Source organism: Pogonomyrmex barbatus, unplaced genomic scaffold (assembly GCF_055798465.1).
Source record: "Pogonomyrmex barbatus isolate J1 unplaced genomic scaffold, ASM5579846v1 scaffold19, whole genome shotgun sequence".
In the NCBI taxonomy this organism is placed as follows: domain Eukaryota; kingdom Metazoa; phylum Arthropoda; class Insecta; order Hymenoptera; family Formicidae; genus Pogonomyrmex; species Pogonomyrmex barbatus.
This window is the reverse complement of record NW_028297115.1, coordinates 909885-923543: the sequence shown is the minus strand read 5'-3', so window position 1 is coordinate 923543 and position 13659 is coordinate 909885. Positions and strand designations below refer to the sequence as shown.

Below are 13659 nucleotides of genomic sequence, written 5' to 3'. Positions count from 1 at the left end.
CGCGCGTACGTGCGTGCTCTGTGTGTGTGTGTGTAAAAGTAAATCTTAAAAACTATTAAAAGAAGAGGTAAAAGATTACGACAGAAATATCGTACCATAATATGAGTTTTGTAGACGAGAAGGCCATCCTCTTTCTTCTTCGTCAAAAGAAGCATTCGATCGAATAGAAAGGCATGCCTCGGGGCCTTGGCCCCGCGCATCCTGAATCGACCTTCCGCGATCAATTCGCCGCTCGTAGTTAGATCTGGTCCCGACCAACCGTATAGAAGCGATTGAATTTCTTGAACGCGTACAGCGTGCTCGTGTCGCTTCTTCATGGCGTTAATGTGCTTTGCAATGCCGGTCATCGCGACAAGTGCAGCCTCGATGGCACTCCTACCTTCAGCCTCATTCTCTCTCGAATCACAATCGGCGCCGTACTCCTTCGACAAATTCTGTAGAAGCAGGTGATATTTCAGGATCCTTTGGACGGGTTTTAGAAGGAAGGATCCGAGCGGCAGCGCGTGTCCCAGAGCTGCTTGCCGTTCGCGAAAAGCGGACGCGGTCTCCTCCTGGCCCATTAAGTCTGTCAGTACCGAGACTGTCTTTGGATAATTGGTACAGTACTCGGTATAAACCTTGAATCCCGAGTTATGCTTGATGAACGTGTTCGCAACGTAAACGGGATTCAAGCCGCATTTCTTTATCCCCGACAAAAATTCCCTATTAAACTCGAAGATATCCTCGATATTGCTGAACAGATCACCGAGCTGCAACTGACGCGCGAACGACGGTGGATTGTCCCTCCAGAAGATGAGGTATCCCTGAATAACCTGGCGCAGATGCTCGACGTATATCGCCTCCGTGTCCACGATCTCGAGAAGCACCCTCTCCACGGGATTGCGCTGCGGATCGCAATAGCGCTGCCTATGGCACAAGGGATCCTCCTCCTCGGCGCTGTCCCTCCGGCGTTGTCCGTTGTCGTCGTTAAGAATCCGACAGCTAGCCTCCGAAATCGTCACGACTCCGCTGTCCGCGGAACCCTGAGAGCTGGTACAGGTGTCGGCGAGGGACTCGACGGACGCCAGGTAGGGATTGGCGGGGCAGGTATTACCCTGATTGCTGCAGCTACTGGAAGACGTGCTGGACGCGATGGAACTTCCGGAGAGCGGTCTACCGCCGTTCCTGCGACGCCTGTTGTACCTAAGTGGAGTACCACTCAGACCGTTGGTCTCCCGCCTTTCGTACGTTGGCTTCTCAACGACGGTTTCCCCGTCGTTATGCTCGTCCCCCGTTAAAGCGACCACCGGGATGACCGTCATGGTACCGTGGTCGGTGTCGTTCTCGGTCGTAACCCCCCCGTCGTATTCGCCTTCCTGCTTCTTACTCTTCAACTCCAGGCACTGGACGGACTCGGCCAAGTCGCCGTTGGTACAAAACTGAGCACCAAGCACCCGGGAACCCCGACGTGCGACCGGTACCATGCTCAGACGCTTCTGCAGGGCTGCGGGTATGCCGCAAGAGGACGACAAGACCATGCGATCACCTTCGTAGCCATCGCCGCGACGTGCCAGCTCGTCAAACATACCCAGCAACTGCGAGACCAGATCCGTACTGGTACCTGGAAACAAAAAAAAAAAAATCCAGAAGATCGAGATTTGTTTTTTCAGAATTGCTCAAATCGTGAAATGAGATCCCATTAACGCTCGTTTCGAAGCCCTCAGACACAAAGAGGCACAAGTTTGTTAAGGCATATTCTAAATTTCTAGGATCTCTATAATTTAGTGGTATTAATATCGTTTATTAATACTGTCACTTTTAGGAGAAAATTTATCGGCAGCAATAATTAGCCTAAATACATTTTCGGCGTAAATACATTTCCACGGTAAAATTGCTGCGATCGCAGCAAAATTTCTTCAAGTGTCTTAGCGTCTACTTCACACAATTTATAATGAAACCTTCCTCGAAGTACTTCTTCGAATTCGGACCTGACGCGTTTCATTGCGCGATTCATTCTCGCGAATTTTTTTCACCATTCGGTCAAGCCTGTCGTAAATTAGTAATGTTACAACGATTGGCACGCAGACGTTTCTGACACGAGGAATGCCAGCGAGAGAAACGCACAGATGAAATCTATCTTCTTATTAACATTAATAATAATAATAACCTTCAATTTATGATGAGAAAGACAACGGCTTTCGGTCGCGTGAAAAATGCTGTTGACACTCTTTCTTTCATGTAATGATCAATCATTCCCGAGAGTATTAGAGATTCTGAGAACGCCGCCTGGAAATTGTCAGCCTTTCCTGGCACTCGATTAAATTCATTCCGAATATATGTATATGTACATACGTATACGATAATAATTAATAAATGATTTCGCGCGAATCAAACGCACTGTCATAGCAACGTAATGAAAATCTATTTTTCTCACTCGGTGAGAATATGACACATCGGAGAAATAATCTTGCCTGCTCAGAATGTATTATCAATCGTAATAACAAATCTTTAAACAATCTTACATATTTTTTTGTGAGTGAACTTTAAATCATCTGTCGAAATTTTCGAGGGGAAGATCATGAAATTATTTTTAGACAATCATTATTCGATCAACGCATTACTTTTATAAAGCGAACCATATAAAATGGATTTTTTTTAAGTTTTCTCTTTTGTCTTTTCTATGTTTCTGTCTCTTTGTTATTTCTCTCCTCACAATTCTAAAAATTTTCTTATCAGACATTTCTAAAAAAAAAAAATTAAAACAAAAATTAAACTATGGAAATAATATCACTAAATTTGAAAATGTTATTTTAGGTACAAAAGCAAATATACAAATTATTATATATATATATATATATATATAAAAGTATATAAATAAATATATACAATATATAAATATATTATTTATATACTATAAATGTTATAATAATTATTATTCAATAATTATTAAATAGTATCTTATATAATTAGTATCTTTTTCAGATATTAAGGATGAAATTTTTTTAATTTTCTGTCTGTAATATTTCATAAAAGTAAAAAGAGTAATTGACGGAAGGCTAGAAGATTTTAAAATCTTTCTATCTTTGATGTAAGAAAAAAATTAAAAAATGAACACGAATAGAGATAAAATTTTCTGAAGGAAAGCAAGCAATTGCGAATAAGTGAAATCACACATGAAAACACGATGCTGAATATCAATATGTATATTTTACGAGATACCGTGTAACAACGCGTAACAGTAAGAAATTAATTAGTGTCCACACATTCCCGTTTCATATCAAACCAATAAATTTACACGAGGCAACAGGATGCTCCCATTGACATATATCCGCGATATTTCATATAAATCATTAAAAATCATCGATAAGCAAGAAGCACTACCGCTGCCGTTGGCCGTGTTTATCGTTAATGCGATCGCCAATTAACTCGTTACTCGTTTATCGGCGCTAAAAGATTGGCGACGGCTTGCGCCGATCCGATTACGCCCCCTCCCCCCTCCCCCCCCACACACACACACACACACAGCAGCAGCAGACAAAATACACGATATTACAGAAGTATATGGTACGTTCAAATAGGCTCGTGTAGTTAGAACTCAAATGTCGATACTTCTGCGCACGAAGCTTACGTTCTCTTACGAAGCTCTTTTGAATAACATTTTTTGATAAAAAAGAGAGAAGAAGAAAGTCTCCGATCTCTCTTTATTACGGAAAAACTAAAACTGCAATTCATTTGAGCTGAGCAGAAGTCATTTAAAAAATTCCAAAGCAGCCAAAATTCATATATCTTTTCTCTGATTATTTTCCGCATTAAAATTTTTTAAAACTTTTTGAAAAAAAATTCATGTTTAATTCACATTTATGATGAAATATTATTTTTATAATCTACATACATTTTTTCAACTAGAATTTATGATTTTCTGCAAAAATTGTATTTCGAATCCAAAAACATAGATTTACGTTTGAAGTTTTTGCCACTTTAATATGGCGTCAAGTCAACATTTGCTTTATGTAAAATGTTTTTGCAGTCTGTACCTAGTAAAACTAGTATCTACCTAAGCTAGATTACATGAAAAAATAATGTCGAGTTCTTAAAAGTAGACGAGGATATTTAATGCGATACAAAAAGTGTACACCAAAAATTTGTTCATATGTGTGCACAAATACACATATGTATGAACGCGTCTCTCCAGCGTCATCTTAAAGTGCAGTTGAAAATAAAATAATTAACCAGCTGTTTTTATGAGCTGGTAAATATTTGTTTTGGAAAAATCATGGTTTTGTGTATATACATAAAGGAAAAGGAACACGTATCTAAACGACAAGTCACAATTCTGTGTGTATGCGACATGGTCTCGTTCGACCGGCCGCCATTGCGGCCGCGGTTACATCTCTCGCGCGGCTCTCCGTTCTCCCGTGCACACGCGTGCACACGCGTGCACACGCGTGTACACGTATATACACGGAGAAATTGTGCAGGGCAAAAGAAACGAGCGGGACGGGTGGTTTCCAATTTTCGCGCGTCGGCAGACGTGAAATCATCAACGTCTATACCGCCGCCGACCTGTGTGAAGATAGCCCCCCAACATTGAAAAACATAAAGTTTCTATAGCTCATTCGATTGCTCATCGTTTGCACATGTATGCACATTTCAAATTTTCGTTTGCACACTTCTAGTAAAAAAGTTATTAACAAAACAAATTTCGGGGGACCATTTTCACATTAGCTCCCCAACTATGAGTAAATTAAATAAAAAATAGCTCCATTGATAGATATTCGTTTGCACATTGCCAAACAGGTCGATTTTTCATGTGCACACCTCTAGTTAAAAAGTTATTAACAATTAAAGTTTCAGAAGCGAGCGACTTCGGTAGATGAGATAGAAACAAGAATGTTGTGCTTAGAATGGTATCATTCGATAGATTTTTGTTTGCACTTTTCCGAACAGGTCGATTTTTCGTTTGCACCTCTAGTTAAAAAGTTATTAACCATCCAAAAGTTATTAACCAAAGTTTTTCCCATCTTCTTCCCACATAGTTTTTCCCATTTACTTCCCACATAGTTTTTTCCATCTACTTCCCACATAGTTTTTCCCATCTAGTTCCCACATAGTTTTTCCCATCTAACGCCCACATAATTTATCCCATGTAGTTTCCACATAGTTTTTCCCATCTAACGCCCACATAGTTTATCCTATGTAGTTCCCACATAGTTTTTCCCATCTAGTTCCCACATAGTTTTTCCCATCTTCTTCCCACATAGTTTTTCCCATCTAGTCCCCACATAGTTTTTCTCATTTACTTCCCACATAGTTTTTCCCATCTACTTCCCACATAGTTTTTCCCATCTAGTGCCGTCATCATTTTTCCCATATATTTCCCATATAGTTTTTCCCATCTTCTTCCCACATAGTTTTTCCCATCTTCTTCCCACATAGTTTTTACCATCTAATTCCCACATAGCTTTTCCCATCTAGTTCCCACATAGTTTTTCCCATCTTCTTCCCACATAGTTTTTCCCATATATTTCCCACATAGTTTTTCCCATATACTTCCCACATAATTTTTCCCATATACTTCCCACATAGTTTTTCTCATATACTTCCCACATAGTTTTTCCCATATACTTCTCACATCGCTTTTCCCATATACTTCCCACATAGTTCTTCCCATATACTTCCCAATTAGTTTTTCCCATATACTTCCCACATAGTTTTTCCCATATACTTCCACCTGTGTGAAGATAGCCCCCCAACATTGAAAAACATAAAGTTTCTATAGCTCATTCGATTGCTCATCGTTTACACATGTATGCACATTTCAAATTTTCGTTTGCACACTTCTAGTAAAAAAGTTATTAACAAAACAAATTTCAGGGGACCATTTTCACATTAGCTCTCCAACTATGAGTAAATTAAATAAAAAATAGCTCAATTGATAGATATTCGTTTGCACATTGCCAACAGATCGAATTTTCGTTTGCACACCTCTAGTTAAAAAGTTATTAACAATTAAAGTTTCAGAAGCGAGCGACTTCGGTAGATGAGATAGAAACAAAAATGTTGTGCTTAAAATGGTATCATTCGAAAGATTTTTGTTTGCACTTTCCCAAACAGCTCGAATTTTCGTTTGCACACCTCTAGTTAAAAAGTTATTAACAAACAAAGTCTTGGGGAGCCGCAGTTCTACATAAAAAAATTCGTTTTCAGGATGAATTCCAAAGATACGCAATTTAAATAGACCCGATCGATTGATATTCGTTTGCACATTGCCAAACAGGTTGATTTTTCGTTTGCACACCTCTAGTTAAAAAAGTGTACGGGTGCAGCGTGCATTTATGCACGCTGCACCCGTAATACCGCCGCTTAAGATTTCTCTATGGTCACCCACAGAGTTCCTACTCTACTCTAATGTATATAAACGCGATACACGATTGGACCGACCCTCCACCCCTCAAGCCCTCCACTCCTTAATCCGCCTTGTCTTTTCCTCCCTCGCATCGTCACCTCCGACCGACCGACCAATCCGTCCAATTTATGCCTTCCGATGCACTTGACTGAAACTTCTCGAATAACAAAACGGTTGCCACGGATTTTTATCCGTGTGATCCAGACGCCTCACTATACATATATATAGAATTCGATTGCGCATTATGTCCTTGGCAAAATTCAGCAGCGCAAAAATCGTTTCTTTATTCATTCGTGTTTCTATGGAAACTCTCTATATTGACTAAGAAATATTTCTAATGTAGAAAGTGTAAAAGAAATAGCCTGATACGGTTAAATTTTCATGAAAGCATTTCTTTACAAGAACTATTGAAATTTGAGAAGTTTGTATCATACATTGCAAATTATTATCATTTTGAAAACGAGTTGACTGCCCAATTCAGCTTGCGAATACGCATATATGATTTAAAGCCAGCGCTATATGTATATGATTAGTTGTATGAATGAAATTAATGAATAGTATGAATGGGCAGATTTATCGAATTTGCATTCGTAGTTTCATACTCGAGACAAAATCGGAAACTTTCTTGTTTTGTTTTTTTTTTTGAATTTGCGCTATATGCGCTCTTTTATACATCGTCTAAATTGTGATGTACTTCACGATGTTTTTTTATTTCCTTCGGCCAATTCTTATGGCATTATATCTTAATTAGAAATTAGTAGTAGACTTAATTTTTTTAATATTCTATAAAATGCAAAATTTTAATTTTTAAATTAAATTGTCTAAATAAATTATAAAATAAGCACAATTACACGCTAAAGATACTTATATTTTTCGATCCGTCACCCTGATGGATTCTGGTCTCCCTTTAATTTGAATATAATAACTACATACTTAAATTGCAAAATGAAATTTTTTTGAATAAAACGTGAGCATGATAATTTAAATAAAGTAATAATATTTGTATTAAAGAAAAAAATATACAATTATTATCAGCAAAGATTTAATTTAAGTTAAAAATATGTGATGAAATTTGAAAATTTAAATAATCGTATCTGTTAGACATTCATACATTAGTTTGATTGGACTATTCCGTGAGTAAATTTCTTTAGATTTAAAAAAGGTTTGTAAAAATTTGAGGGAAAAAAATCTCTCTCAGGGTGAGAAAATTTTCAATTTGCTTTTAGCACCGCGGATATACCGCTTACATACCGACACGTTTCTGTGAATCATGATTCCACATAGGCGTTGTTAGACATGTGCTTGCGTTGCGTCCGAGGAAAGACTCGCCGCATAAATCTGCATCCTGGATGAGAGACTTGGGGGGGGGGGGAGGGTATTTCGGCGAGGGAATAACTTACGGCGAGTCGATAATTTCTTTACGTGGCAATATTCAACTAACGTTTTGCAGAAAAACTTAGGGTCAACTGCACCGACAGCATCTCCAGTCAATTAACTCTATTAACGATTTCCTGTTTCCTTCAGGTAATATTTAGTCTTTGTCGAAGAAAATATAGCTAATGTATTATTTACGTCAAATAATATAAATATAAAAATGTCGCAGCGTCCAAATTAAATATCTCGTTTGTATCAAAATAGGATAATAATGATTATAAAGTCTGGAAAATTTATGTTAACGCTTATTATCTTATGAGTTTCTTTTCCTTGCAATAATTTCAACTTTTTCATGAATACTATCTACTAATATATATATATATATATATATATTTCTAACAATAAACTCTTAATAATTATGTTTTACGTTTAAATATTATGTTTTATATTCCGGCAATATCGCAACAGTGTTGGCACCGTTGAACGTCCATCCTTTCCAATATTAAGACAAATTCGGAGAAATATTCGTTCGTGTCGCCAGAAACGAAGGACGACTACTGTTAACTGGCTGATATCCAAAGCTCGGGAAAACATGGGAAAGAAGGCAGGCACGACGCGAACGCAACCCGTGCAACTCTCGAGCTCGGGCGAGCCGTTCTGGAAACCGATCACGCGTGACGTGACGTGATAATGTTGCGGTTCTGTCGGAAAATCGCGTCGCGAGAGCAGCGCGCGGCCAAAAAGGAAACCGGGAGAAGAGCCGCAGCGACGGATTTTATGCGCCTCACGTAGCCGCAACGACGAAGTGCAAGGACCGCGCGTGTCGCGGTCGCGGTCACCGCGAGCACCAGCCGCTGTGCACCCCGGAATTCCAGGGTGCCACCTTTTGCGGCTTATATTCCCGGAGGTATACCCGGAAGTATACGCTTACGCTCCAGGGGACGCGATTCTGAGACATAATCGAGGCCATCCTCGCTTAGAAAATAAAAACGAACTAGCGTGAAGAGAACTAGCGTCGAAAATAATATCGGTCAGGGCGATGACGTATGGATAAGAATAATGGATCATTTAAAACTCATGCTATAGAATTTATTCGACAAACCATCAGATTCTGTAAAAAGCTGATTTATAATACAATAACCAGGAAAGATAAATTAAATCGTCGGCAGAGATAAATTTCGTCGTTTTGTCGTCGAGAGAAATGTTCTTGAAATAAAATAAATGAGAAAAGAAAATATTCTCGATATAAGATACTGTATACTTTTCGTGTGAGTTATATGTCCGAATCTTTTCGAGAAAGTATCGTTCGCTCATATGCGGATATTCGCCATTCCCCGCTTTCATTCCGTTACGAGATCGTAACGGTGTGATCCTCATCTAACTGTTGCAAATCTTGCAACATCGCGGTACAATAGAGATAATGAGGTACAGTAAATGAGACAGAGCAAACAGCACTGCCCCGAATGCTAATATTTGATCCCAGATAACACAAATCAAAACTCGCGCAAAGGCTATACTTTTAGATGAGAATCGACACAATCAATTAAGTTAAGAAGATTGCCAATGAAATCAGAATGTCTATTTAATTGGAAAATTGAATCGCAATTTTATTGCGCCTTCCCTCCCCCCCTCCCCGTGCATCAGCAACGTTGCAATATTCTTCGTTTCAGTTATGCAAGTAGAATTGTGCGTCTCTTTGTATTCTTTTATCGTCATGTCAACATCCTCGAAATCCTAACTAACTAGCTTCATTAAAAAAAAAAAAAAAAAAAAGCAGATATCGTTTTGTTGTTAAATTGATTTCTATTTAGCAAAAGTTTAATGCAATTGACGCTTTTGTCATTGATGAATTATATTCATATTTATCATGCAAATATATAAATATATGGATATATATTTAATATTTCCACGCAATTTTAGTTTTTTCTCATTCATATTGCAGACGTAAACAGTAAACGCATGTATCAATATTACACGAATGTTAATAAATTTAACACTAGTTGAAAAATCTTAAATACATGACATGAATATTTTTATTTCGTATCTTTCTTTTGAGAGAATAAAATCGTTTATAAACTCGTTTTTATTATTAAGTTACTAAAAATCGGAGAGGTTTACGGTGACGAAACGAACGCGCGACAGACTTTGTAAATATTCGTACGATCGTCCCACGATTGATTATCTTCAGTCAGGTGCAATCGAGCAGTCTATCTCCGATAAGTTATTTCTGGGACACCAAGAGCAATTGTAAAAACTGACGACGAGATATCCCAAATATTTTATCAGCACCTGAATAAACTTTTCTAACAAGGTGGAAACGCGTCTGAAACGCACTCTTCCCGCTGTTGCATCCTCTAAAGACAAGTCACGCGAGGAAAATGATAGATTATTCAGCATAATATTCGGGAAATAACGTAAAGTAGAAAACAAAATAACTGGCAAACGAATGCGTCATGTCACTCTTCCCAGGGATTGCAGTGGGGAAGAAATGAAGACACTCTTTACGTGCGTTTCTCTTAAAAATACACGAAGGATTAGATGATTCGATTTCACGAAATTAGAATTTCGTCCTCGAGACTGTCCTCGAAATAAGTACCGGTTCGCCCACGAAATTATTTGGCTGCATAATGAATAAATCCAATCGAGTGAAAAAAATGGTTTTGTTTACAGATTGATTTTATATGGATAAAGAACGATTTTGTTAAAGTATTTAAAAATTTCAAGTACAAATCTGAAAGTCAAGTACAAATCTGAAAGTAATGTTGACCATCAAAATAATTATATAAGACGCATAAAACAATACTTACAAAAATTTTTAATATTCAATTTATACTAATTAATATTAACATCCTACATCTATAATTATTTTTACAGCTCAACAAAATTATTTTCAGATTTTTATCTGCACTGGAAAAAAAATTAAGCTTAAATCAAGGCTATATATTCTCATATATGTATAAGCAAGAATATTATAATTTTCTTAGAAAGATCTTGATCTTGATTTCATTGAATTTGTATTGATGCAAATTTATGATATTTTCATATGTAAACAAGAAAATTATACTCTTCATATAGAACATTTTTAATCTTGAATTGAGCAAAAGTAATATTTGCATCAATACAAATTCAATGAAAAAGAGACTAACATTTTTAAGAAAGTTATAATCTTCTTGCTTTATCTAGATAGATATTAATATTTATATTAATATTTATCTTAATTTAAAACTTTTTTCTGTATAGCCAAATTTTTAGATACTTTAGCAAAACCATTCTTTCCGTGTAAAGATTCAATTTTGTGAAGGAATTTGGCTTGTGTCGCTCCGGATTAAAAGGAACCAATTATTTCTCTAGTGATTTTTTTTCAAGCAAATGAACGACCAATGACTTACGGTTTCACTTTCGGATGAAACCACGTTGTCGATGTTGATACTCCGCCATCCGATATGTCACGCACCACTTCGTTCGCTCGTTTCCGCGATCGATCACTCGAGGCGAATCGCTCGAATTGCCAATCGTCCTGTTCGCATGAACTTCCGTTAATCGTCGCGCGACACGCCTGAACCGGAACACACAAGGCAAGGTTTGCTCTCCGAGAAAATCCGTTTCTTCGTAACGATTGTACCGTCACGTCCACGTGACACGCTCGAGACCGCCGTGAGTAATGCCGATTTCACGCTCCGCGAGGCAAGGAGCATTGAGAGGATTTCGATCGCCCTCGCGTATAACGTAACACACAACTAAATCCAGCACAAGGTTATATATGAACAACCTCGGAAGTACAAAGAGTAGAGTCAGTCCCACAAACTACCTTCAAGACTCATTGTAAGAAAAGCATCGACGTGATAACGAAGGTATTTAGATCACTCGCGACGGTGGGCGACGGGAGCGCATTCGGATCGCTCTTCCGCACGACAAGACGCGCGATAAGAAAAATGAGGAGCAGCGGGGAGTCGCTGCCTTTTGTTTCGTTTCCTTGTAGCTCGAGCGGATTTTCAGCTCGATCGAAAGACGCGTCGTGCGGGGATAAGACAAAAAGGAGAGAAGAGGCGCGACGTGGGAAGACTCGGGCCGCCAGGTAGAACCGGGACCGAACAGCCCTCGCCGCACGAGCAACAGGTAGACACTGGCGGCGAGAGGCGGCCGAGGATAGGAACGGTGCCAGCTCTCTCGGATGGACGGCCACGGGATCGAAATGCCGGGATGCCGAGCGGCGACGGCGGCGACGGCGGCGGCGACGGCGGCGGCGGCGGCGGCGGCGGCGGTTCGTTAAGCCGGCGTCCACAACGAGCGACTGAAAGAAAGACGGGTGTTTTCCTCGGGTGTTTTCGGATCGGCGCGATAAGCGCCCGTCGAGGCGCATTCCTGTCTGTCGCCCTACGTCGCCCGGGCTGTCGTCTCGCGTAACCGACATTTATTGACAGCCACGAGTGCCACGACTCGACTCCGGAATTAGAGGTGTGGTAATTGCAGCGATTATCCGTACGCGATACGACGCGATGGGAAATTTAACGTTTCAGCGGGACGTTATAAACGGGCATTATTTCTCATCGGAGAATTGCGACAGTCATTGCGAGAGAGAGAGAGAGAGAGAGAGAGAGATTCCTCTTCGAGGAATCGTATGAGGATGCTGTGATGTTCTAAATACAGCTATAAAAAAAAAGAGGAGTTCTATTATGGATGCGAGAAATCATTTTTGTATAAAGATAAAGAGTATGTATGCTGCTTTATTAATTCACATGATGTATAATCCTTTTTTTTTTTTTTTATAAAACGTTATAGCTCAGAGATTTATTTCTGCAATGTCCTGCGGTATAAATTTCGTTCTTTAAATACAATTGAATGCATCGAAAAGGTCGACAGATCCCACGCAATATTGCGGCTAAAGTTGCGGCCAAACGACGAATTGCATAACATGTCTATGGTATAGCCGCACGTCGATCTGATTGATAATTCGAGTATTAAAACGTTACATCGATATATCACGGATCGTTGCGCATGTATAACAGATTTTCCGATAGTTCTCGAGGATATCTGCACAGTAATCTATTGCCGATGAATTTTCAGCGATAATTCAATCCTGGCGTGGCGTGCGCAATATTAAAATGCAATATGATCGTCGTTAAGTGGTATGTGGCAAACGTTCATTAACTTATCATAATAGAACGGCGTAAATTAATCGTAAATTTGTTTCCCCTTCTATTAAATAATTGATTACCTGCGCTAATAAACTTTTAAAAATGATCGACTATTCCCTCCCCAAATTCAGCTATTATTCATAACATGTAATTAAGACGCATAAATCACATACATGTACATAAAAAAAGGAATAGACTTAAACAATATAAAATTATATGCAAGATACTTCTCAAATTGTAATACTTAGAAGATTTCCTTTTATTTTGCTAAAATATAAAAATCCTTCTTATACATAGAAAAAGAGTTAGTCTTAAATCAAGATATTTATTATCTTGTTGAGAAATAAAAAGAATTAAACAAGATCCTTCTCTTGAGTGATACCACTTATTATCCTATTCTTTGAAATTTATCTGCACTTAATACAATGATTACTTTAAAAAAAAAAAAACTTTAATCTTGATTTGACCGATACGGATATAAACATTCTCATATCACAAGCAAGAATATTATAATCTTCTTCGTCTTATATTATAACACGGAAGATTTCGAATTGAATAAAAATAATAACTTACATCAAATACAACAAATTCAATCAAAAGTTTTCTCTAAGAAAATTACAATATTCTGATCTTGTGTCTTTCATCTAGCTAGAGCTTTTGAGATGAAGAATTTTTTGCATCTTTCGTCCAATATAATTCGACGAGGGCCACATAATAATCCTGTCTCTAAGTGTGAAAGCCGCTTTAGGGGAGTACGCGCTTCAG

General features: G+C 38.5%; 1 protein-coding gene across 3 annotated transcripts in view; it reads right to left on the bottom strand.

Annotated features, from left to right (window-relative positions):
- Window positions 1-13659, bottom strand: part of GEFmeso (Guanine nucleotide exchange factor in mesoderm) — a 48331-nt gene that overhangs the window by 4537 nt on the left and 30135 nt on the right. For 2 of the 3 annotated variants that reach the window (XM_011631325.2, XM_011631326.2), the window contains exon 2: window positions 96-1600. In XM_011631325.2, coding sequence (XP_011629627.2) covers window positions 96-1600 — 1505 coding nt within the window. Of the gene's footprint in view, window positions 1-95; window positions 1601-11148; window positions 11956-13659 lie in introns of those variants that run through there. The other variant, XM_011631327.3, reaches the window with a different exon arrangement.